Genomic DNA, 27,104 nt, shown 5'->3' on the forward strand with positions numbered 1-27,104 from the left:
TCACTTTCCATAAAATGCAAGGAGCATATAAATCAGGTAGCGTCCGCTTTCCGAGGTGCCCGTAAATGGTCTACAGGAATTGCAGCCAGCCATTGGTCCCTATCCCTTTGATCTTTCGGAAACTCTGTCGCACAATGCCACTTCTGTTTCGGACGCAGGGCATGTGAGCCAGGTCTTCACGCAACATCTTGGGTGTATTCTTTTCGGAGCCGATCAAAATTCACCACGGGCACTCACTACTCATCTCCAACTCCTCAATGTACAAAACAACTCATCTTGGAGTACAGCACAACGAGCGGAACATACATAACTGCAAAAGAATCGCTCGGTGAACAGTTCCGGTACGCCGCATGTCGTCTGCTACGGGAAGGAGAAAAAAAAGAAAAAAAAAAAAAAACGCACGGTCGGGTGTAGCCACGTGACTTCCGCCACTCACTCTCTTCTCTCCACTTCTCCGACCTCCGTCGGGTTTCGGTTTCGGTTTTGAGCAGTTGCGTCTTTTGGCTTTATTAAAAAAATACTCTACTCTGTTGCAAAATATTAATTGGGTAGTCCTCCGACACCATAATGAAACGCCTGGCAAAAAATTAAAAAAAAATTTTGGGGGGTGTCAGTGTCCCTTTAAGGGTTAGTTTTCCCAGGATCGTGTCCCCCGCAAAAAAATGTTGACACAAAACTCTGGACAGCTACCGCCATCTATGAGCGACGGCGGCAACCAGACAAAATCGGCTTGCCGACCTTGCTCATAGATGGCGACAACCTTTCCTTTCCAGCCTTGGTTTTCACCAGAGTGGAAAAGCTGAATTTCTCTAGGCGTCGTCCTAGATGTCGTCCTCGAGGTCGTCCTAGAAGTTATTTTGGAGGTGGTCCTTGAGGTCGCCCTGGACGTTGTCTTCGAAATTTGGTCTTAGAAGTCGTCCTTGAGATTGTCCTAGACGTCGTCCTTAGGCGTCGTCCTTTAGGTCGTACTCGAGGTCGTGTGACCAGAGTACAGCTTCGCTGATCTTCTTTCTTCACCAGGGTGGAAAGACTGAAAGTTTTTTTTTTTTTTTGTAACTTATTTCGAGTTCTGCTTAGTACTGTGGTGCGCACAGGCGCGAACATGAGGCACACGCCTCTAAGGTGGCGCTGCTGTCGGCACTGCGCATGCGCAGATATGCTTCGCCTCATGTGAATCTGGTTTGTGCGCACCCGCAATGCCCATCACCCGGTGTGGGCAAGCGCGGGCTTGTTCATTATTAAGGTACCGTGTTTTTGGTATTTATTTTTCTTCAAGTTCGAGTGTTATCATATCGGTGTTTATTCCCTTCCCCCTCTTAATCGGTGTTTTTCGATGTCTAATTTTGATGCCAGAGAGAAATCCGTTTTTGTCGAGCTTCTGTTGTAAAGCGACTGTATAATTACTGGAGAATATGTTATAATTAATAACTTATAATTATAATATTTTCTCCAGTAAGGCTGGTAAAGATAAGAGAAAAAAACGGGGCAGGAAAATGGTTTCGATAGGAAGGAAACACCCTAAGGACAGTTCAATGCAACTGTGTTTAGGGTCAACGAGAAAAAAAAAAAAAAGTTGTGTAATTCTTTTTTTTACAAACTGCCGTTTTTTCGTACAGTTTAAATTTGGGTATTTTTGGTTTGCACCGATTCAAAGAAAACCGCATCGGAGGTTCATTTTCGGTGTTTATCGGTATATACTGAAAACACGGGGAAGCCTATTTATAATGCGTTGGTCGATATGCACGCGAGATGTGGTACATTTTGGATGCTATTAGCGGCGAGATGTTTTGGTGGCGTCCTCCTATGGTTTCCTCTCGTGACGTCATTACCTTCCGAACAACAAGTTCAACGGTATTTGTAATTAGCATGGCGGACGCTCAATATGATTGCGCTCTCAAAGCAACACTGCCAACACCGTCCAAATTAAAGTTCTTACATTCCTCTTATTTCCGTCGATGAGAAAACCTTTGCCTACGTCATAGTCAGCATTTGGCCAATCCCGGAAGGCCGACCACAGCGACGCTTTCGATCGCGCACGTCGCCAATAGATGCCGCCTGCCAACATTCCACTTTCCATCGCCATCCTCTAGCGCCTTTCAGGTTACCATAGTTTAACTGTTGACATTTAAAACACTAGCAAGGTGCACCGCCCGATGCAAAGTGTTCCGCCATTATTGTCCATCCCCTCATGCACCGCTGATGGCCGAAGTGAACTGCTGGAAACTGCAAAATCGCAACCCGCGGTTCCGCAGTTCAATGGAGTCTGTCGGTGGTGACCTACTGGGCGATGGGACTACTTTTCCTCCTGGTCGACCTCAGCGGAAGACCAGCCTGGATGGCCAGGTTCAGGGTGCAAGAGAATGCCGGGACGAAAAATCAGGTTTGTTTGCCCTCGCGTTTTTTCTACTTCTCGTTTTCTGGGTTTCTTTACCTCGCGTTAAGATTTTTATGGAATCATTTTTCAGCCCATTGCCCGTCCCGAGTAAAAACAGAGTGCAGCTTTTTTTTCTTCTTTTTTTTTTTATAGAATTGGTGTATAAATTTACATAACTATGCACCAGCTGTATTGGCGCATAACTTTGCGCCAACTCAGTTTCGCTAAGTTTAGCGGGAAAGGTCAGAGGCCAAGCGCAACGCCATGTCGCGTCTCGCGGAACCTTGCTGTCCAAGCGATCAATTCATTCTGCTGTCACGAAGACTTTACGGAACAAGTCGGTTTAAAAATAACTCTTTATTTAACGAATATGAGATGCATTCTTTTTTAATGCGATGGACAATTTAACAATTGTGAAGAGAAATACTCCTGACATCTCGCGACTTTCCCTGCCGCCCTCCTCGACCGCACCTTCAGCGGGAGCCCCGACAACAGCCGGACTCGACAAGCAAGGATCCACTCAAGGGGTCCCAAGTTTGCGAGCTAGCGGACGGATGACTCCACAGTCGAACGGGGTCGGACCCAATATAAGCAGCTGCCAGGGGCACTGGCCCCTGGCAGCTGCAGAGAATTTATTTAACAACTTGAAAACTACTGAAAATTAATAAGAGACGAAGCCGAAGCTTGCTGAAAATTAATAAGAGACGAAGCCGAAGCTTGCTGAAAATCAAAGGGAGAGAAAGAAAGCGAAAGATAAAGGAAGAAGATGCTACTCTTCGATCCAACGCCTTGTCCTAGATAACGAAGCCGTAGGGCTGAGTTTGCGACGCGACCATGACGAACACCATGCTGTTACGCTTTTGGCACTGTTTGATTGATTCCACCAGCATCGCAGAGTCGCCTGCGTCCAGACTTACGGTGAAACGAACTATAAAAAGGGTTTTGATTGGACTTGTTGGCAGCTAGTGCCTTGCCGCTTTTTGGGAGAGGAGATCGCAACGACGATGATCTTCCTCGCGGAAATCCCAAATCGTACGTCGGTTTCAAATTTCATCCCCTCGTCGACTCCTACACGCAGGTCAGGCTGCAAACGCTGAGGCCCGTCGTAGCACAGGTGCTCTTCAACCAAACCTTCGTCCAGTTACCCGGGATGGTGGCCTGCTACTGGCTCAAGACGCTCCGTGGTTTCGACAGCAACCTCAGCATACCGCCCATGAGCCGGATCCTGCTTGAATTTGCGCTGTTTGCGCTGGTCGAGGAGGTGCTGTTCTACTATTCCCACAGGTAAGGCACGCGACCGTGACTAACGGCCGATTCACGCAGTTGCGTCGAGTCCTACCGAACGCTACTGCAACGGCTTGCGACGGGGTGAAAACCGTTTAGTTGGAGCCGACGCAGCTGTTGCCATAGCAACCCACACGTCGCAAGCCGTTGTAGGTGCGCTCGGTCCGACCCGACGCAACTGTGTGAATCGCCCCTTGCTGATATCATAAGGTCCACTGTATGCGCAGAGCAAGTAGTCTGCTTCTCGCGTAGGAGTTGCAGTGACGTCAGCAGTGGCGTAGCTACGCCATCCGGCACCCGGGGCCCTTAGGTCTTTAGTAGCACCCCCCGCTTTTCCCTTAACTCCCCAAGGAAATTTAAGGAAGGTGGGAGAGGAGGAAGCGTCCCTTTTCTCCTCTCTCACCATTTCTTTCCCTTGTCCAACCTTCTTGAGTTGTCACCGACTGTAGTTAAGTGTGGGGGGGGGGGGGGGAGGGAGGGAGGGAAGCGGTGGTCACCGTCAGAGGTGCCCCCCCCCCCCCCCCCCCCCCCCCAACGTGATTGGGACGCCTTCTACCCGGGGTGCAGACCACTCCATTGCTACGCCACTGGACGTCAGAACGACGCCGAGCTCTGATTGGCTTGATTGAAAGGACAGTGGGCAGACCTCAGTGCTATGGGCATTGAGGTGTACCCTCTATTTTTTTCATCCGCCAATGAGAGCTCGGAGTTCTGGCATCAGTCAAACCCTTGTGCAAGAAGCGGACGAACTTGCGCTCCGCATTGGAAGAATAGAGAATGAAACAGGTATCGATAAGAAGGCTTAAGCGCTAGACTTTCCTGCGTCACTAAACGAGGCCACCGCATGGCACGGATTGGACACGAGTGCAGCCTTAGCGTTTGGCTGGCAAGTCGTGTTCAAGAATTGAGAACAGCCAAACGCTGACGCCGCGGTCGTGTGCAACATGTGCCCCACAGTGGCCTCTTTTAGTGACGCTGGAAGATCCACCATTAAGACCCCAGTCGCACTGCGCATATATCATACAAAAGGCACGATGTTGGCGGCAGATATTGTCGCGGAGAAAATAGGTTTTCTTTTCTCTGTTGATGAAGATACTGTTATTAACAAACAACTGTTTAAGAAATATAGAGAGATCCTCTTTTTTGCGACTGACATGGACAACTTGTCGATTAAAGGCTAGCCCACATGGCGCGTTTTTCTCCGCGTCTGCGTCGCGTCTGCGCCTGCGCTTTGACGTAACTTCCGGCGCCGGGACGAAACGCAGCGTTTTTTGGCGCATTCCGGCGTATCTGGAGGAGCCAGATATTTTGCGTCCAGGCGTCGCGTCTCGCGCTGCGCCCAGAAGGCAACAACCAATGAACCGCCGTGTTCACTAGTTGCAAGAAGCGTTTGCATTTTCTCCACTGTTTTCGCCACTGTAGGACTGTAGTTTTCGCCACGGACCTCGCGACAAAGGCGATAATAATAATAATAATAATTTTTATTTGCACATATTGCGATACACACTCGGCAGCGCGCTAGGCTAGGCAGAAAGGTTGAGACCCTTACGCAGGTGCGCCTGCTAGCCCGCCGCCAAGTAGGGAAGGGGTACGGGAGAGGAAAGTAAATAAAAACACTCAAAACAGAAAGATACACTCACAAAAACGGGTAACAGCCCTCTGCCATTCCAAGACAGAGCGCACGCGCGCACGCACACACGCACACCCGCGCGTGCGGAGTTTACAAAATTTGCGCGCTCGCGGCCTTCAATAAAAACGGCTTCTAGGCCCCGCCAACGCTCGCAGCGGGACGAACATGGGTAGTTACGTCCTTCCCCTTGCGGATATCAGTTTACCATACCTTTTACACAAGGCCAGGGAATCCTCCCTGCTCCGCGGGAGAGGCTGACGCTCCTTCAGCGGAACAGAGAGGACCTAGCGAAGTACAAAAGCGTCCTGCACTCTGGCAGGCGAAATGTAAAGAATACAAGGACACCGAGAGACAAAGGTACAAAATTAATACTACCGGCAACAACCGCGACAACGCAACCTCTGTAGCGGCCAGCGGCCAGCCAGGCCAGCCGGCCAGCTGTGAATGTTTTCGCGCGGGAGATGGTGATGCCAATGGCGTATCGAAACGTGTATGAGGCGTACGCACTAAAAAGGATGACAATTAGTGAAATTGAGCTTCATTGCGATTGCTGTAATAAAAATGAGTGCTTACTATTATTAAAATTAAATATTACGGCATGTAGCCATCATTTACTGCGCGATTTCTATTTAATATTTGCTTTTGTTTCTTAAGCACGTCTGGCTACGTTGGGCAGACGCTTCGGAAACGCAGACGCGAAGCGCCCGAAGCGCTGCACGGTAGCGCTGCGTGTGGTTTGACTGGGCGCACGCGTCCTGCGTAGCGCGCGCGCCAAGCCGAGACGCGCGTCTAGGCGCACTGAAAAACGCGCCATGTGGCCTAGCCTTAATGTTGGGAGAGAAATACTCCTATCTCTGGCTACTCCCCCTGCCGTCGTCCTCGACCACAGCCAAACTCGACACACATGGATCTACACAACGTCGTGCGAACCGAACTCCTCCACAGCCGTAAGGGGTCCCAAGTTTGCGAGTTAGCGGGCGGAAGACTCCACAGCCGAAGGAGGTCGGACGTGCAGGTCGGCCATCAGAGGCAGGGTGGTTTTCAGGGCTTGGTATCCAAGAGCCAAGTCCTTTGCGGGCATTTGGCTGCTGCTTATTTTGAGTTTGGCAGCATTCTGGGACCACTTTGGCAACCAGTCCCAAACGGCTTTATTAGAGCCAATCAAAAGGTTCGGAGCCCAAAGCAAATATAAACACTTCAAAAACATGCGCATGCACAAGACAGAGCACACTACGAACGAAGCTCACAACAGCGGTCATAAACAATACAAAGCACATTCGTAGACAGAGAAGTTATAGAGAGAGAAAAACCACCTCCGAAGTGGATATCCCGAAAGCAGACATGCACAAGACAAAACATCTCCGACGCGTGATTCTAAGTGTACCATTACAGCGTTCACGTTCGCTCCATTTGCCCCGCCCCCCCCCCCCCCCTTTCCCTCAACTCCGGTAGAAGTCACGAGTCGTGAACGAATCCTCGGAGAAGGTAAAAACATTAAGTAAAGCTAGACTGAGCACGCGCGCCAGCATAACTTCGCGACACCTTCCCATTACGGCAAAAGAGTGAAAATTCTGAAATCTTTCATCTTGAGGTAAGCGGGCGCATACTTTCTAAAACGTAAAACTGAATGTCAATCTGTTATTCCAACGAAACGCAACTTCGGTTATAACATACATTATATCAGAAATACACGAAAACTTACCTGTCATTAAAGCAGAGCACACAGATACTCTCTGGAACAAGCTTCTTTAAAGGAAGCTGAAACAATTCTTGAAAAAAAAGAAAACGTCTTAGATGTGATTTCTGGCGGGATATGATGACAGAATTGCCTCCGGACCGGCCACAAACATAATCAATCAAAGATTTTTTTTTTTTTTGTACATGTGCATTACGGTTGTGCGATTATTCAAAATTTCGAATAATAGTTCCGAATAACACACTATTCGATATTCGCATTGAGAAGAACTGCACTATTCGCGTTTTTCGAAGTGTTCATTGCGGCGGGTTAGCCCCGTTGAGTGCGCTTCTTACCAAGCACCGGTGCACTGCGGAGAAGCAATACCCGCAGAAGCGAGCTCTGCGGGTGTTGCTTCTCTGCATTACATTGGTGCTCGGTAAGAAGCACACTCAACGGGGTAACTCGCCGCAATAAACACTTCGAAAAATATGAATAACGTAATTGCCTGCTTGGAAGTAAAGCATACATTCGAAGCGGGATGGTGCACCTGTGCCGACTGTATTTGAAAATAAATTAAAACTTTGTGAATGTCTATATCTACATTGTAGTAAAAGTTTCAAAATTAAACTGTTATGCAAGAGTATACGTTAGGCAGGATGCCCTTACAACCTGCGTTCATCATGCACAATTCATTCTTTTTTTAACTCGAGAATAAAGAAAGAACATTTTATATAGCAAGATTTGTAAATTCACTCCATTGGGTATAGGTGGCCATCTTTACAGGACTCATTTTATGTAAAATCCGTCGTTTACTTGCCATCCCAAGACAACAGACCTTCTGAGGTCACAGTTCATAAATATAGATAGATTAAACTTAGCTTATAAATGAACAAGTGGAACAACCTTCACTAGTTTAGCTGGGTTTTCGTCTAAGCATTATGCAAGTGTAGTGAAAGGCGCGGAAAAACTATTCGATATTCGAATCGAAAATATTCGGCCAAAACCACCCTTCGCTTCCACTATTCGCACAAGACTAATCCGTATTTTCGACATTTCTGTTGTATTGGCGGCGCGCGAACTACAGGGGGCGCTTCTCTAGCTAGCCTCATCATCGTTTGTGTCGTCACGGGTAGGACAGGCTGGGACAGGCCGCACAGATCTTGGATCCCTCGACTCGTCAGCTAGCTTCGTGCGCTGTTTGGGTAACGCGTTGTGTTTATTGGACATTTTACCAGAGCTTTAAAGCATGGCATGCGTTTTCATGCTAACAAACAGTTTTGGCCCTGAGGTGTCGAAGTGAGGGTGTGCTGTTTTCTACCCCAGTACCAAAAGCTGGATGATGAAAACAGAATATCCAGCGCTTTACCCTACTACAACATATACCACGGCAAATAGGGTGTTTTTTTTTAATTATTATTATTATGATTCAAACATGAAAATGAAATTGAGAAAGGAATGTCTCATCTAATTGAAAATCGGAAAGCGAAATTTCAGAATAGCTCTCGCGTCCGTAGTAAACACTAAGCGACTCCGTGTAACTTGTTGGTTTCAATGTGTTCTGGGAATGCAGTTCTCTTATTAGTTCCGAGTTGATTCCTTTTTGAATTTTGTAAACGAGTGAACGAACATTTCCTCAAAATAACTGGCAGGAAGAAGCGGTGGCTGGCTTCTGGAGTCATTTCAAATAAATCCCTGCTTATTCGCCCGGTTGACACGAAACGTGCGAGACCCGCTCGCGCTAAGTCCTAAAACGAGTAAGTCGGTGACGTTTCAGTGTCCCTAAAAAATGAGGCATACACCTCCTGCTATGATTACTACCGTTTGTATGTTTAGTGTTGCGGATTCCAATAATTGTGCATAATGTGTGACGCGCTTCTCACCGAACGGTTTTAAATTCGTAAACATTTCTTAGTAAAAATAGGCTAGAACACATTAATCAATCGCCTGAATTTCCCGGGTCATATCCGACAATTTAAGAATTTAGGAAAATTTCTGCTTTTCTTTCGAGCAGAAGTCGTCACATGACAAATTTGTTTGCCACGTATTTGATGCGGGAGGAGCTAAGAGTCAGTTGCTGACGAGCGTTTGTTTGGCAGCCACTGTCGAGTCACACTTAGAAGCGTCGGTACCGGCAAGGTCAATGTAGCCAAGACAATTGTGCGCGAGTCGTGAAGCCACGCTATTCCTAGCGGTAGCTCGCGCTGTCACTTCGATGCATGCTCTAAAGCGCGCGCCCGTGGCAGTAGCGGGCCCTTGAAAACGATCTACTAAAACTCCCTACTTACTCCGGTGATTGAAAAACCTTCTACAGTAGCCTCCACAGGTCTGAAAAAACAAGAATCAGAGAGGTTGTGAATAGCCCTGACGCACGCCGTGCAAGTTTTAATGAGATGCCCCAGGCTGGTTTTTGAACATTTTTAAAGCTTTTTAATATAAAAAGAAACTTCGAGGCGCTGTTATTCATTCGAAAGATCACTCACATAACCGTTGTTAATCGGCTTAGATGCGAGCTAACATAGCCACTCCGTGCTTTGATACAGCGCGTCGTCTGCTCGCATCCAGCTGCGTCACAGGAGGGCGTCCATGAGGTGGCGCCGCCAAAACATATCTGTAAGCAGAGCTCCAACTTGGGACACTCGAGCCTCCCCGCCTCACCCGGATGATGGAAGAGTGCGAACGAACACAGTCCAACTTCGCGACGACCGACTCCGACCTCGGTCGCCCACCTGCGTCCTGGCGTGAGAATAGGAGAGGAGGAAGGCGACAAGCAACAGGAACGAACAACACCAAGACTAAACAATTCAATCGGTAAAGGGAAGACAGGAAAAAAAAAACAAAAAAAAAAAAACAGGGTGTTTTCACGTCAGATCGTGCAATGGCGGTGGGAGGAGCGTTCAGTTATATGCGAACGCCGTACCTAATTTTCTTCCGGAGATATAAAATTTCGAAACTCGAGGCGTGGAGGTTGCCAGGGTTTCGCTCTGGTACTTCGCACACCCAACCAATTTCACACCGTAGTATGCGCCGTAGTAATATTTCTTTTTACTCGTGAAAGGTTTACGACATGCATGGGGGATCGGTGGCCGAGCGGGCTAGTAGCGCACACCAGCTCGGAGCACGTGGAGCGAAACCGCAGAACCCAGGGATCCCATGGGCTCAATCCCCACCCCTACCCGTTTCGATCTGGATGAGAATCGTACCGGCGTGCGGTCGTGTATCACTACTGGGTGGTACACGTTAAAGACCCCAGGCTAGCGGTTGTACCGCACTGGCTAAATTGCTCATCTACAGCTGGACACCAGACACCCACGCAGACTAACTTCCGGCTGTATATACATAGAAACAATACAATTATTATTATTATTATTGGCTTCGAAATTGTATATCCCCGGAAGATAATTAGCGACGGTGTTCGCAGATAGCTGGATGCTCCTCCCAAGAACATGACTTTAATAGATATTTTTTTACATAAATATTTAACAAACAAAAAAAAAATATATGACCCGGACCATCATTGCACGATCTGACGTGGGACTGACAAAGTCAGAGAATGACGGGACAAACAGGACATCTAACCAAATATACGCTCTCGGAACTTTGAAAGGACCTTTTATATGAAATTAAAAAAAATATATATATATACTTGTAGTTGTAATGACCTTTTTTTTTTTTTTTTTTTTCTTTCGATATATCAAGTGATAAAAAAAAACTGCTCCGACTTTACTCAACAAGATTAACAATTTAATCAAACGTTTCGTCTCCCATCCGGGAAACATCGTCAGTGAAACCTACAAGCAGGAATGCTTGTAGGTTTCACTGACGATGTTTCCCGGATGGGAGACGAAACGTTTGATTAAATTGTTAATCTTGTTGAGTAAAGTCGGAGCAGTTTTTTTGATCATTATGATTCCCGGCTTTTGGAATATTTTTGCAATATATCAAGATATTTAAAAGGCAATCTTGTAGGATGATCTTACAAGACATTACGATTCGTATCGCCCTCTTTTTGCTGTAACACAAAGTGTGCGAGTATTCCTATTCCTAATAAACCCCCGAAAAAAAAAAACGAAAAAAAAAAAAAAACACTGCAGGGTGATTCTACGTCAATTCATGCAATGGTGGTCTGGGTCATAATTTAGATATTTTTGTTAAAAATATAAATGAAAGCCATGTTTTTGGGAGGAACATTCAGCTAGATATGAACGCCGTAACAATTTTTTTCGCTGAGATATAAAATAGAGAAGCTTGAGGCGTGGAAATTGAGAAGATTTCCCAATGCTACTTTGCACAGTCGTCATTTCCTTATCAAAACTTTCACGGCACCATAACTTTTTTTAATAGGTTTTACAAAGGTTATTGTACTTTTTTCACCTATTACGTCTAAGCTGATTACATTTTTTTTGTGATTATATTTCTATTACGTTACTAGAGCCTCGCACACTAACTCCCGAGTGTGCGATGCAAAATTAAAATGAGTTACCCAGAACCCCGTTGCAGGTGCCCTGAAGTGGCTGACGCAAATTTTGAGGAATGTATTTGGAGAAGTATTTGGAGGAGACCAAATACATTGGGATGTATTTGTATCTTGTACTTAAATGCTTTTTTGGAAATGTAATTAGATTTGTAATTAAATACATTTTTGATGCAGTATTTTGTATTTGTATTTCAATACATATTTGTATGTATTTTGCCCATCCCTGCCGTTAAAAGCAACTGAAAATTGACGCAATATATGCATGCGCACACCTCGTGCTCGGGTCTTTTTTTTTTTTTACCCATTTTGGTCGTAGGGAATAAAATTTGGAGATGCCTAGTTCGGGATGGGGATGGTCCTTCCTAAACAGCTGGTAAGCTTCCTTAATAGAGCGGGTCATAAACCTTTTTACGACTTTGAACATGTCGTCGATCATGGCTTTGACGACGTCCCTTTTGTTGGGGCTTTGAACAGAGCATGCGAGGTCGTCGCGTGTGTAGTACTCAATTGCAACCCCCACGTCTTCGGCATTCGCCTTTTTCCCCATGTAGGGATCAGGGGTTGCCCAAACACCACCTTTGCGCTTCAGTTTTCATGTTTGATCAATCATGTAGGCAGTCGCTTCCGACACCAGACGCAATATTTTTTTCTTCAGGATGATTGGTGGCAGAAGCACGTGCAATCGCTTGCGTTCCTGGTGGGAACTACATGCCTTCAGCACTTCGCAAAACGCGTCAAACCACTCTGCGCAGTGCTCACAACTGTCTTCGAGTTCGAGAGTTTCGTGCGGTGAAGCAAGCAAAGTGGACCACCGTAAAACCTGTCAAAGGAATCCAGGCAACTCATCTGTGAAAGTCATCATATGCCGAGAGGCCAGATGTATACATGGCCATTCGCGCAACTGAGAGTTTTAAGCTTATGTATGATGCATAGGTAGCAAATTTACAGAGTGGGGCCGTTTTATTCCTGTGAATTGTAAGCTAATTAATGGTATTCCAGCTCAAAGTTCCTTTTCACGTCCCTAATACTCACCGTTTATAAAAAAATAATTTTAATAATATAAAATACATGCAATAACTAACGCTCAAAACGTTTGGTGCTGTGCGGCAAAGCCGCTATGACGAAGATGTCGGCTCGCTCCGAGTAAAGGTTTGTCGTAGCTTTTCCCGCTTGGAGGTCATATGTTACTCAATCTTTTGCCATCACAGGTTAGTTCAAGTCACTGCAAAGTTCCAAGGGGAGTTTAAAGAAAATAAAAGATGGAGTTTTTTAGATATCGACGCCCAATCTTGCCACATTTTGAGAAATCAGCCGCATTTCCGCGTTGATAACAAAAATATATTTAAGGGTGGGCATATTATCTTTATATATTCGTAAAGAATATTTAAATACGCGCATTTTGATATGTTTTGTCAAGTATTATGAAAGATGGTTTATTTTCAAAAAAATTGTGAATATGTCTCTAAAACGCGTTTTTGTGCCATGTTTGATGTTTTAGTTTGCATTGAAATATTTTATGGATATTTTTAATTGTTTGTGTATGTGTTGTATAACTTTTGAAAAACCTATGCGGAGGGCAAGTTCGTCTGCTTCTCGCGCAGGGAGTAGCGGTGACGTCAGAACGCCGAGCCCTGATTGGCTGATCGCGCCCCTCTATCTGAGCGTCGTCTGCTCCTTTGCAACGTCGTCTGCTCGCAACCTCGTCTGCGTCTGTCTTACCTTTCCTGCGACTTTCCGAAGTGCAGAGGCCAGATTCACCAAACGATCTTACGCCAAAAATGTGCGTAAGACAAAACTTAAGAACAAATTCGTATTCACGAAACGAAATTTTCGTAAGTTTTGCGCAAGTTACGACAAAATCCTACGACAGCTCCGAAGCTGTCTTACGCACTTCTTACGATCAAATCAGCATGGCCGACAACGTCGCGGTCGCGACGACCCACGGACGTTTATTTTTTTACGTGCGGTTCTGACGCGTCCCGACTTCAAGCAGCAAGAAAAAAGTAAAAAGTACTTGAAACAGACCACGACGAACAAGAACGCTGGATCCACAAACACCCGGGAAAAGCTCCCACGGCCACGATCCCACCGAACGCGACCAAACGAGCTGGGCAGTTAGGCCTAGCAGGCTCTCCGCGACTCGGCGACCGTCTGCCCACGACCGGCTGGCGTGCTGAGTGGAATATGCCCGCGCGACCCTTGTGAACCCTTCCCGTATAATATTTTGATTGCTGACCTCAATTTTAGATTAAGGGGTCAATTTCTTCCTCTTGTTATCTCCTTGTTTCCCGAGGCAACGGTGACTCTCGCCGATGAAAAAGCGGTGAATCTCCGACAGACGCAGCAAAGGTAAAGCAGCCATCGCTTTGACCGCTTTGACTAGCAGACGTAAAGCAGACGACGTTAACTGCGCCAACCCGCCGACGCCGTTAAAGAGTGAGGGGTCTCGCCGCACACGAATGGAGGGAAGAAGTATTTGGGAGGGAACTTGCCTCGGTTCTAAGCAAAAAAACCTCGACGCCCCGGGACACCTCGCCAGTGAGTCCTTTGACTTCCCTCCTTGATGCGCGTCTGCTAGTTGTTAGACAAAAACAACGTACCGCTCGAGTTATTTCGTCTGCCTTCTCTCAAAGGCGAGGTCGAGTTCGCTCCGAAAGTCGCAGGAAAGGTAAGACAGACGCAGACGACGTTGCAAAGGAGCAGACGACGCTGAGATAGGGGGTCGCGATCAGCCAATCAGAGTTCGGCGTTCTGACGTCACCGCTACTTCCTTTCCTATGCGCAGAAGACGAAAATGAGCCCACTTGCGAGGCGTATTAAAAAAGTTATGGTGCCGTGAAAGGTTCGATAAGGAAATGACGACTGTGCAAAGTAGCATTGTGAAATCTTCTCAATTTCCATGCCTCAAGCTTCTCTATTTTATATCTCAGCGAAAAAAATTGTTACGGCGTTCATATCTAGCTGAATGTTCCTCCCAAGAACATGGCTTTCATATATATTTTTAACAAAAATATCTAAATTATGACCCGGACCATCATTGCATGAACTGACGTGGAATCACCCTGCAGACAGTTATTTATCAGACAGTGTCCGCAGACTGCCTTTTGTACGATGTAGTAGCAGTGCGACCGCGGCTTTGAGGACCAAAAAGTGCAAGTTACTAGACCTTTTCTCTTTACGATTGTTCAGTCATGATAAAACTCGTGCAGAAACATGACGAACACCACGATGCATGGTGCGCCTTTGACGTTTTCTGATCGGTCGGATCGGCCCGCAGCGTCGGCTTTGTCTGCACTTAATGTGAAAGAAAGGATGGGAGGTGCTGTGAACAGATCCGCCGCTTTACCAACATTCTCGAGACCAATTATAACGAAGTCAACGGGAATCGGAAATCACTTCGCTATATCCGCTATTTCGTTATAACCGACTTCGGTTAACAAAGTGAAAAAGGGGAATGGAAAATCGTGATCACTTCGCTATATTCGCTATTTCGTTATAACCGACTTCGGTTATAACGAAGTGCAAAAGGGAATGGGAAATCGTGATCGCTTCGCTGTAGACGCAATTTCGTTATAACCGACTTCGGTTATAACAAAGTGAAAAAAGGGAATGGGAAATCGTGATCACTTCGCTATATTCGCAATTTCGTTATAACCGACTTCGGTTATAACGAAGTGCAGAAGGGAATGGGAAATCGTGATCACTTCGCTATATCCGCTATTTCGTTATAAGCGACTTCGGTTATAACGAAGTGCAGAAGGGAATGGGAAATCGTGATCACTTCGCTATATCCGCTATTTCGTTATAAGCGACTTCGGTTATAACGAAGTGCAAAAGGGAATGGGAAATCGTGATCGCTTCGCTGTAGACGCTATTTCGTTATAACCGACTTCGTTATAACCAGTCTCGACAGTACGTCTTAGCATTGCGAACGCTCGGTGGATGTCTGTTCGGCGACGAGACCCTCCGAAAAGTGCTCCTTGTATGTACACTCCCGCCCTGCTGCAGGTTGCTGCACCACCGGGCCATGTACGGCCGGTTTCACAAGAAGCACCACGAGTGGACCGCCCCGGTGGCCATCACGGCCGTCTACTGCAGCCCGGTGGAACACCTGCTGTCCAACGTGCTGCCTACGGCGCTGGGGCCTGCCCTGCTGGGCTCGCACCCCGTCGTTCACTGGTTCTGGAGCGCCGTCACGGCGCCCTACGGCGTCGTCGTCCACTCGGGCTACCACCTGCCCCTGCTGCCGTCTCCTCAGATGCACGACTTCCACCACCTCAGGTGAATGAAAACCCGCGGGCGCACGCCGCCCGACTTCGGTTCATCGAATGCCCTTTCATCGAAACGGGTTTTAGAGAACGGGCATGGTTTATCGAAGCTAGGTTTAGAGAAAGCGGAGCCTCAGTTTAGAGAAAGGCCGTTTATCGAAAAAGGCACGTTGTTTCAAAAAGACCTTTCCACTTCGCGCGTGTATCACTGGGGCGCGTGTTAACCCCCCCCCCCCCCCCCCCCCTTCCCCCCGCGTGTAGGAAGCTTCGCGGCGGCAGTCTGTAGTGGTTCATTAACAAAATGCTAACTCACCTGGCCCATTCGTACTCGCCGCTTCGCGGCGGCCGATTTCGCTAAAAGAAGGCTCATCGTCATTTTCTTTAAACAGAGTTTCTAGCGTTCGCTAAAACGAGTTTCTCTAAACAGCGTGCCTCCGATGCAACGTACTACCGCCTTGTAACCTGTATCCAAACATGTACACGATACTCGAAAGAAGTAATCGACTACAATTACAATTACTCTCGCTTAAATCATATTCAATTCGATTACATGATTACTCGAGAGACGAAAAGTAATACGCCGTTACATGAAAACTTAACCGTAACTTCTCCCAATTCAGATCTTCAAAACTAAAGTTTTCTGCCGATTGCAAAACGGGTCTTTTGTACTGTCCATTATTGGATTCGAATCACCGAATTAAAAGTTACTGATCTCTTCAATCCACCAATTTTGGTAGACCATCCTCCCGTACGAGACCTCTTGGTTCGAGGATTCCTAGGTAGAAAACTGGTACAAACAAAGTGCTTCATTAGAAACGGGAGGGGGAAAAAAGTGACGGTTACAAGTAATTTTAGTACTTCCAAAAGTAATCAGACGACTGTCGTAACTACTTACTAATAAATCAATACATTACAAAATTACTCTAAAACTTCATCGATGACGAGTAATTTAATTACGTGTATTGAGTAATAACCGTACAAGTCTGCCTCTATCAAATATTCGCGCGATCCACATGGCTAGAAGCCATATGAGTGGCTTCTCAAACCGGCGTGTTGTGTGAAACCGACGTGGATGTGAATCACTGTTTCGGCGTGTTGTCGTCGGTAAAGTACTCCTCGCCCCAAAACCGGATTGTTTACGAGGGACAATCCGGCTATTTTTCGGCACATATAGAAATCGCTCGAGTACCTGGCGATCCAAACCAAACGTTGGCTTTTGAGAGAAAACGATTGAATGAGTAAATGTAACCTATAGTTTACTTTTTTTTTTTTTTTTTTAAGCGCAGTGTTTAGGCGTTTGTTTTCGTGTTTCGGGGCGTCGCCGTCGGCTTAATCACGCGCGTTTCATTATTGAATGTCACAGACCTATACCAATTCAATTCCCCGCTAAATTTAGCGAAGAAACTGAATTTGTGGTGTAAATCCTTGACGTCCCATAATTCTATGCTCCGCATTCACTTTCCCCGCTAAATTCAGCGGTAAAACTGACGTTACATGTCCTCAACACCAATTCAGTTTCCCCGCTAAATTTATCGGGGAATTGAATGGGTGTTGAGGTCACGTGACGTCAATCTTCCCGCTAAATCTAGCGGAGAAACAGAACTGGTTCATAGCTGACGTCACGCGAAGTCATGTGATGTCATTGTCCCCGCTACATTGAGCGGGGAAACTGAATTGGAGTTGAGGTCACGTTGCGTCAATTTTCCAGCAAGATTTAGCGGCAAAAACTGTGGGAGGAGAGGCGGTTATGGAGGTAGAGGAGAAGGAGGGGGGGAGGGGAGGGGAGGTCCGTATCCTCCCCTCTTCGTCCATACCTTCTCCTCCTCCTTCGTACCCTCCCCCCCCCCCCCCTGTACCCTCCCCTCTTCCTCCTGCGTACCATCCCGTCACGGTATATCAAAATACCTCAAAAGCTGTTTTAACGTCTTTTTTTTTTTTGTAGATTAGGCAAGAGGCTTGCTTTGAAAAAAAAGTCAGTCACGAAATGCTACGCAGGGCGATCCCTTCTTCTAGGGGGACGCACCACCCAGGGCATCATCGCATCGCAGATGCTGGCTCTCGAAGTTGACCCAGAAGGTTACAGCGTTAGATCCTCATCCCAGGATGTATATCTACCCAAGAGGGGCTCTCGGTTGAAGTCTACACGCCAGTGGTGTAGCCAGGAATATTTTTCGCGGGGATGGCGGGGGGATGGGGAGGGGGAGGGGAGAGAGAGAGGGGAGGGGGAAGAGCTAAAACACCATAAACCCCCGGGTACACCACTGCTACACGCGTTCTCACGAGTGCAGGGACGCAGACGTGCAACGTTAGTTATAGTCTCAGAATTGACTTCATTGCCCCTTTAATGACTACGCTGCGAGGACTGGTTACACAACGCATCTACGCGTTGTTGCATGGCGAGAAGGATGGTGGGCAGACTGAGCAAAGGCTGGGGACGCTTACAGACGGCCGACGCTTTCGACTCCTGCTCGGCCCATAGACCACGTGTCCCTATATGTATACCTGCCCACTGCCCTACCTATTATAGTGTACGCTAGAGGTCCAGTTGCTGGCGCTAGTGTTCTCTTACAAATTGGTGCAGAGAGCAACTAGTCGAAGATTGACTTTCGGTGATGCATTTCTACAGGGGAAACAAATCCGTTTTTTTTTTCTTTTTGTCCTGCACGAATAATTATATTGTAGTAAAATAGTTTGGAACACTTCTTAATCACGTAAATGAAAATATTGGTCAGTTACGGTGTTTTTTGGTCAAATTCGTATCATTAAACACAGTGATAAAACTGCTTCATACACGCATTTGTGTGCACTGTCGAGCGCGGTGAGCGCTCGAAAGTGCACCAAGAGAGACGGCAAGAACTACGCAGTAACAGTACATCGGTAACTCCCTGTGTACGTAGAAAATCGAAATTAAGTTTTGGTAAAGCTGGGATAAATGATTTTAAATTAGGATTTTACTAATCGCATGTCGTACTTACTATCGCTTTTACTATCGCACGACAACCACGTTCTTTCATGAAAGAACGTGGTTGTTTTGTGCTTGTCGTCCGTGTTTTATTCTTTCAGATATATATATTATTTTTTTTTTGTTTTATTATGAACGCTTTTTAGATTTTAGGAGGCTGAAGAGCGTTCGCGACGGGAAGAAGATTTTTCTACGCGGGAATATTTACATCGTGATCTTTCAGTTCAGGTCTCTGAGAAGAGAAGTCTCTGTAGGAATCCGAACACCGGCTAATGTAACCCCTTGAGGTGGCAAGGAGGTTCCTGTCCAAGATCCCACGAGGCGGAAGGGCACTCTCGTCACCATAAAATCTCTGCAGTCTCGCCGGACGCGGACGTCCCACGCTCGGTGTCGCCCGGAAGCCGCACCCTACCTACGCGTCAGTCGGCATGTTCGTCGGCGCCAAAATGCCGACCCCCAGACTCTGGTCAGTCGATGGGTGGTCGTTGGCGCTGCGAGCCGAACCCGCCCTCTGGGGGGGCGATCAGAACAGTGCGGAGGGAGGGGATGGGATGACGTCACACTGGGGCAGTCGGGCAGGGTAGAACTCGCAGGGCTGGCGCACGGAAATTAGCCACTCTGTGACCAGAGTCCTCCTCGCTGTCGCGGTGCCCGTCGGGGCGACGTCTGGAGCCGAAAGGTCTAGCGGCTGGTGGCGACCAGTTCTCCGAGTCGCCTCCTGGCGACGGCACGTCGCTCTGGGGCAGTACGGCAGAGGAAGTACTCCTAGGTCTGGCGCACGGAGATTAGCCACTCGATGCCTCGGTGCCCAAGGGATGACGTCCGGAGTCGAAGGGTCTGGCGACTTCTGGCTACTAGTTCTCCACTTTACTGGCGTGCTGTTGAACACAAAGCGGCCTTGAAAGGTCGTGGAAACACAACATGACCAAAATAAACTGCGCGTCTTCCCTCCATTCCGACAAAACAAATATCACAGCTACAGGTGAAGCCGCGCATCGCTACCCGTGCACCATGACAGTGTCAAACCAGTGTAACCTCAGTAACGACCCCGCCGACTACCTCCTAAAAAAAAACAGTCGGGGGGACGCCGTGTCACACTAACCGTTGCCCGACTCGCTTTTTGGAGACCGGGTCGGTTTTTGTGACACACCGCAAAGTCGTCAGTCTCTAATAGTTCGGGAAATAAACGCAGATCTGAAGTGTTGTAGGGCCACCCGAAGGATGGCGCCAGTGTCTTTCTAAACGTGCAGTCTATATACACTTTCTCCGATTGTATATGCTAATATCGGCGAGTTCTTGAAATCCCCGATTGTCGTCTGCCCTTCAGAGAGGATGACATATTTTAAATTTCCTTTCGAACGAAGCTTGAAATGTTTCCAGGACACAGTGACCAAATAGTATCTCGAAGGAAAATTAAAAACTGTACGCATCCTGGCGCTTTCCCGGGTGATAAGGACGTCCGGAGTTCTGGCGCCGTTTTGCGCGTTCACACCTACTTATCCGTCACGGCATGCATAGATGGCGGATGGACGCTTACGTTATCACTGAGACCGCCCTGCAGACCCATTTCGAAAGTCCCGTGCCGATTGTTAGAAGATCGAACCACAACAACAATCGCGGAACAACTGACAGAGGAACGTGGAAGTCATTACATAAAATGTCGAACGCCGGAGCTTAGCTAACGCTCCGCCGTTCGACATCAAACAGCGGCAAAAGTGCAACGTACCTGCGTTCCATCACTTTGTTTTTCTTTTTTTTTTCTGCTGGTGTGGCCCGTAAGCACGCATATAGTGCGCCACGACGTTACTGTTTTAGCCCGCCATTGTACAGGGACTCCACATAAATTTATTCACGCCGTTTGCAGACGAACCTAACTGCAATGCGGGGAACTTGACTCATGGCGCATACATCTCAATGGAATTCGCCATCAATTTTCGCGGCTCTGGCACTCTTCTTCAGTGCACCACCTTACGTCCCATAGCAGCGGATGCTACGAGCCATCGGAGTCACTCCAAGGCCGTGAGGTGAAGTTAGGTGATCTTGGACAAGCGCACGTGGGTAGGGTATCACGTGCTACGGTTGAGAAGTTTGCGTGGCGCCCCCTTACGGCGAAACGAGGCGACGTCACGGCGAGCACAGAAGTTTTGCCCGATTCGGCCGCTCGCTTTGTGTAGGCTGCGAAAGCGTTAGCTGTTAGCACGCTCGTTTTTCAGTTTTTTTTTTTTTTTGCGCGTTTTTCGTAGGAAGTGTGAATTTTCATTTCATATGTGGTTTTATTGATGTACAGCCTGTAGCCGCAGGCGAAACTTCAACCAACATTTTAGGCATGGTTGACAGCGCAGGCAGCGCATGAAACACAGCTGCATGGTTTATGAAAAGGAAGAAATATGGCCACACTTGCAGGAGCATAACGATAGATTTACATCTCACACAATCAATGCTGCTGATGGTCTGAATGAATTGGCGATTTATGTATACTATTTCGTGTTTTTTATTTGTATCTCTGCTTTTAAACAAAAAAAAGGACGAAAAAAAAAAAACGCCAAAGCAGAAAAGCTGCATGCTGCTCAAGCAACATATTAAAGGGGCGGTGTCACAATATTCAATTGGAATGTTTTTCACTTTACACGAGCTTACTGGCACTAGTGGGACTCAAGGATACTCGCACGCAACGCCACTGACCAAGAAACTCCTTTGTTGCGCTGTAATTTCGAGGACAAAACCGAGTGTTTTCATTCAATCTCTCCGTTGCAAAACTTATGACGTAGCTGGGCGGTAGCAGTACCGCCCAGTGACGAAATTTGAATACTGCTCATAGATTGGACCCGAGCATGGCGTGGACACTCGATTTGGGCTTGTGGTAATCGATAGCTCGAGAAGCATTCGGGTAGTGTCTTGTGTCCAATCGCTGCAATGACGACAACAGCCGAACCAAAACAATGTCTGGAACTCAGCGCGTGTCCTGTGCCTTGACAACCCCAGCGCACGGCTATGATCAACATTGGCGGCATATAATCAGCTCCAGATCACGTGGCCGCTTGTTCTGGCTGCGAGTTGAGGGGGCGAACTGTGCTCGTTTTTCTTTATTTTTTTTTTCTCTGCGACTTCGATTGCGTGTGGTGAAAAACGAACGGGCATTTCACAGGTCATTAACGTCAGGGATCCGTTCTAAGCGGTATTTCCGCAAAATACAAAAATCGTTGCATCGCCTCTTTAAATAAGCCTGGGCCAATGAGAGAGAATCCCAAGCACAGGGCAAAGTAGAGAGAGGAGAACAGGCATATACCAGTTATTTATTTACATCTGTTTACGTTGCTCGGTGGATTCGGATAGTATTTCAATGGACTCCACTGGTGGTACCTGTAGACTTGCTTATAATGTTCCTTGAGCAATGCACAACAAACATAAGTGAATGTGTCTAGCCCGCTATTATTCCCTTCCCGACAATTTATGTTTTACAGGCTCTGAAATTGATATTTTAGCTCAATAAAATTGTCCTGAAGCTAAAACACCAGAAGCTTTTCTCATGCAAATTGTCACACTCCACAGGTTCCACATTTTCTGTTCCACTGTACAGCCGTTCGAACGCTTACTGTTCCTCAAGTTTTTCCCTGTTGTCGGAGGGGCACACGTATAGTCGAGCTGATTTGCCGATCGCCCAAAGGCATTAGATATGCCGTTTGAAATGCCCGGAAAGCGGGGTGTGATATGCTCCTAGCTGAACATGCAAGAAATAGAATTTTAGCGTCTGAAGCACTTACGCCGCCGCTTCACCGACCCCTTGCACGATCGCCTTGTGTCGTGTGGGCGGACAAGGAGATTCACCGGCGGAATTGCCTCCGCCGATAGCTTTTGGTACTTTTAACCTAATTATAAAGGTAAAAGTGACAAACACGCTATACAAGGTACGGAGGCACGTCGGCATCGGTCTTACCCAGCGTCTTGTACACCAAATAAACGTAGTCCCGATCCTTGGAGAGCTTGCGGCGCACAACGACCGACGTTGACAGTGCCTGTCATCCTTAGTTTGATTGTCCACGTTTCTCTTTGAAGGCCGACGACCAGACTCGAGTTTCTGCAAGTCAGAAGATCCTCCTCGCCAGGTGGGAGGAGGAAACAAGAAACTATGGACAGGGTACCGTAGAAGAGGGAGAGGAGGAAGGGAGAGAAAAGTGGAAAGCGCGAACTGGTCGCCGGTCTTTAACCTCAACGTCTTCGGGCAGTAAAAGCTCATACCAGCTTCTTTTCGGGATTTGCATTGCAGCACTAAACAGAAGGTCAGCATGATTGCAAACCAGGGAATGGGGGCAGGGAAGCGAGCAGGATGCGAGATCGCGAAGCGGAGTTCTTCCCCTGACGTCACAGGACAACTCGCCCAGTAAGGGCGCGGCGACCGCAGCAACGTTTGTGCTCGCTCTCGGGATTAAAACCGTGCAGTACAGCCAAAGCTACAGGGGAGAGAGGGTATACCGACTTGTTCAAGAGGAGGGAAAGGAGGAACGGAAAAAATCCCAGCCCTTTTCTCTTGTTGCTCCTTTCCCTCCTCTTAAAAAGGTTGGCATATGCTCTGTCCCCTTTAGCTTTGGCTGTACTGCACGGTTTTAGTGAGACGGAGTACAGCGCATGGTGGTCAGTGTAACTGCGCCCATGCTCACGGGAAACATTAGGCCGAACAACCAGATTCCAACCTGACTCAAACCACGCCATCCCCAACTTTCTTAGACACTCGATTCTCTGCTAAATGCACAATAAAATGGGAATTTCAACTGAACAACACGCATCGCGGTTTCCCAGGAATATTTTAGATGAGTCATAAAATATCAACAAACAGTAATAAAACTTGTGGACGCGTATAGTTCTTATTCCACGGCTCTACAACTTTTTTTATCGTATTCTATAGGCGCCGCATTAGCAAAACGATCAATTTATGATTTTCTTGAAATATCGTAATGCTCCCGAGAACTGCAATGGCCTGGATATCATATAACACGAATTAATTCGAATTTTTATATTTCCTTGAAAACTTTTTATTCCACGAAATGTCCCAGAAAGGTGGCCATGCTCGTGCGGCGCAAACAACAACAAACGTACACGTCTATATGACATCCCGATTCCTGAGGCTGTGCGAGCAGCATTGCAAGCGTTCACGGTCGACTTTTTGTTTCGTTTTCCTCTCGGCAGGTTTCACGAGAACTACGGCATCTTGGGGATCCTGGACTGGCTGCACGGCACCGACGTGTCCTTCCGCAGAAGCGAGGCCTTCCAGAGACACCGGGTCCTTCTGTCCCTCAAGCCCATCTCGGCCCTCTACCCAGACCGGGTAGTCTCCAGCTACGATGTAATGTCACGGAGACACGCCGACAGGCCGCCAAAGACCGAACCTGAACGAAAAATGCATCCCTAGTTCAAGTGTGAGAAGGATGTATCACCTCCTCAGCGGTACCGCACACGCTGTTTGTATCATCGAGGACGCACTGCCATGTGTGACGACGTTGGCAAGTTGGTGCTGATGTGTGAAACGTGAGGTTACATCACCATACCAGTTTGTTTTCAAAGATTTGGAAGCTAAGCAAACAACCGAGCGATGGCGATCCCTCCTCCTTCAAGCAGCTGACTGATAGTCTGCGACACAATAAGTTTGAATACAGGATTGGTGTTTGCTGTGTAGTGTGTGTGTGCGTGTAGGCGGGCGAGGTGGTTTTTGTTTCTCGGAAATCTTAACGAAGAGCAGCATTGGGGCTAAAGCTGCACAAAGCAAATTTGATCACCATGCTCTGCCTTGCTTGGTGGAACGCTGCAATACTTTGGCAGTGTGTTTGCTCAATATCAGCCTCACCTTCCTTCTATCTCCCATTAGACAAACTTAATGACAGGCTAAAATAATTTTTTTTCTTTTTTTGCGAAGATAAAATTAAAAGACAACAAACTGAGGGGGATATAACATCTTTTTATAGGAACAAAGCCAGTCAAGGTTTGTGTATTCACAGCAAGAAGATTAAAAACTTTTTGCAAGAGTAGACATACATACATATAGTGTCTTTCAGGCACGCTCAACAACCACAACCCAAAAAATCCTGAGCAGTGTGCAAAACTCAAAAATAAATATAAATGCCAACTAACGTGCATTATTCTTTGCGAAATCCCCATAAGGCACACTTTACGTGTTTCTTTTCAACATTCAAGAAAGGTGACTAACCTTTCATAATACTTCAGAACATGCTAATCCACATAAATGTATGAGCTCCAAATTCTATACCGAAAACATATCAAATATATTTTGTTCAACATCAGCCCCACCTTCCCTCTATCTCCCATAAACAAACTTAATGACAGGCTAAAGTTTTTTTTTTTCTTTCTTCTCTTTTACAAAGATAAAAGTAAAGCACAACAAACCAAGAGGGATATTATAACATCTTTTCTTATTGGAACAAAGCCAGTCAGGTTCTGTGTGTTCACAGCAAGAACATAAAAAAAAAACGTTTTGCAAGAGTAGACATACATAAATATAGTCTTTCTCGGGTATGCTAAACAACCATAACCCATAAAATCCTGAGCAGTGTGCAAAACGCAAAAATAAATATAAATGCCGACTAACGTGCATTATTATTTTTTTTTTCAGAAATCCTCGTAAGGCACACTTTACCTGTTTCTTTCAACATTCAAGAAAGGTGACTGACCTTTCATAATGTTTCAAAACATGCTAATCCACATAAATGCACGACCTTCAAATTCTACACAGAAAACAAGACAAATATATTTGGTGGTTGTAAGAGACTAAAACTAGGAACCACAGAAAATAGGTGGAAATAACAGCTTGGAGACTGCACTGCCAGCACTGCCCACATGCGAGACTGCAGAGTGGTACTGATAAGCCTAATGAAAATTCACAAAAGAGCAGTTTCTTTTACAATAAAGTATTCTGACTTGGTGGTTGGATTGCCATGTTTAGCAGTCTTGGCATTATGCAATTTTTGGTCGTTCAGAATAGCGCAGGAATGTGCGCCAGCTCCCAGCACGTAACCAGGAGCGTCTGCAAGGTCACAACTAAGGTCCACTGGGCCACGATGGAGACGCTTTTCGAAGTACCCACAGCACCCACAGTCACTGAGTCACTGCTCGACAGTCGCAAGCACCTTAGCGAAGACCTGCGGACATTCACGATGCCAGTGATGTCTGTCCAGTACCCCGGAAGCGGCGTGCTTACAGCATCAGCGAGACACCTCTCCACCGACTGGGCATAATAGCCCAGAGCTGCAAGATGCGAACACATTCTGTCACTCTTGCAGTGCGGCTGGCGCTCGCCACCGTTGACGTAGATGTCCAGCGTTCCCAGAGGGCCGGCCATGCCCAAACCGCAGGGTTTGGCACCTCCGGTGTGAACCGCCTCCACCCGGAGCGCGTTGCTGGGGGAGAGCCGACTTAGGCCTCGAGACTCGAAGATAGGTGACGCAGCGTCAAGAGCCGTCAATCGGCCCAACACGTTCCCTGTGTAACCCAATTCGTCAGCCACGAAGCCACCGACGTGCGCTCCCAACCCGAAGCCAATAAAGTGCACGCGGGTTAGGTCGTAGTCGTAATTGTTGACGAATCCGTTCAGCATTCTTGCCACGGCTCGCGCCACGAGGCGCGCATCGCTCGCGGCCTCTTGGTACCAACGGCTGTCACTGGACTTCGCGTTTTCGGGACAGTAATAGAAATCCGAGCCGTTCAATTGACAGTCCACAACGTTCCATAGGATCTCAAGTACGTTCCTGTCTTGGTGCTGCAGGAGAGCTCGGACCAAAATGTCAGCATCTGCGGCTAATCTGCGAGGCAGTCCGTGGCAGACGATGGTAAAGTTTCTGGACAGGAGTGCGCTTGGAATTTTGGCGTCACTAGCCGGTCGGTAGTCGATAGGCGCCTGAAGCGGTTCTAGGAATATTTTGAACGTTACGTTGACTTCATCGGACTCACGAGGCACCAAATACGCCCAGTTGCCGTTGGTGTCAAAGCTTCCAAACGGGCGCCGTTGCACGCCGTTCTTCATTTTCGACCGACTGAAAGAGTTCCTTTCGTAACAACTTGTGCCGCCATCTGTCACAGCTGGAGCAAGGCTGAGTTGGCCGAGTGTCACGGTTGCCAAGACGACGAAAGGAAGCGACCTGCCCATTGCGGCGGCGAGGCCTGGTTGTCGAAGCTTCAACGTGCTTACCGGAGAGATGCTGTCGAAGAGACTGTGATGGCAGCGTGATCCTCCCTAGAACCGGTTGCACTTTGATGCGTGGCCTGGTCGAAGTCGATACCATTGACGTCTTCACCGTGAGAATTCAACAGCGCCATCCGGCCATGCCGCTTACTGCTCGGCGGACGCAGTGAGAAACAAAATACAAAAATCTCAAACGCCGCCGCCGCCAGCGCCGCCCGCGGCCGCGCGGCAGCGGCAGCGCGGCAGCGG

At 47.4% G+C, this 27,104-nt stretch overlaps 2 protein-coding genes across 2 annotated transcripts in view; one reads left to right on the forward strand and one right to left on the reverse strand.

Moving 5' to 3' along the window:
* LOC8025173 (fatty acid hydroxylase domain-containing protein 2) overlaps positions 1-24,786 on the forward strand; it is a 36,943-nt gene extending 12,157 nt beyond the window's left edge. Inside the window, exons 4-7 of the mRNA XM_040206282.3 lie at positions 2,253-2,380; positions 3,453-3,658; positions 15,449-15,721; positions 23,852-24,786. Coding sequence (XP_040062216.1) covers positions 2,253-2,380; positions 3,453-3,658; positions 15,449-15,721; positions 23,852-24,074 — 830 coding nt within the window. The 3' untranslated portion in view covers positions 24,075-24,786. The remainder of the gene's footprint in view (positions 1-2,252; positions 2,381-3,452; positions 3,659-15,448; positions 15,722-23,851) is intronic.
* A 505-nt stretch (positions 24,787-25,291) lies between these two features.
* Positions 25,292-26,863, reverse strand: LOC8031384 (inactive pancreatic lipase-related protein 1-like). The gene has a single exon (XM_029995550.4). The coding sequence runs from the start codon at positions 26,817-26,819 to the stop codon at positions 25,650-25,652; it is 1,170 nt and encodes a 389-aa protein (XP_029851410.2). The 5' UTR covers positions 26,820-26,863; the 3' UTR covers positions 25,292-25,649.
* Between the last annotated feature and the right edge of the window lie 241 nt (positions 26,864-27,104).

The sequence above is a fragment of the Ixodes scapularis genome, unplaced genomic scaffold, assembly GCF_016920785.2.
Source record: "Ixodes scapularis isolate PalLabHiFi unplaced genomic scaffold, ASM1692078v2 PGA_scaffold13__105_contigs__length_92229423, whole genome shotgun sequence".
NCBI classification, from domain to species: Eukaryota; Metazoa; Arthropoda; class Arachnida; order Ixodida; family Ixodidae; genus Ixodes; species Ixodes scapularis.

Excerpts from the sequence above, each read along its gene's own strand:
- LOC8031384 (XM_029995550.4), bottom strand. The coding sequence starts at position 26,819 with ATGGGCAGGTCGCTTCCTTTCGTCGTCTTGGCAACCGTGACACTCGGC.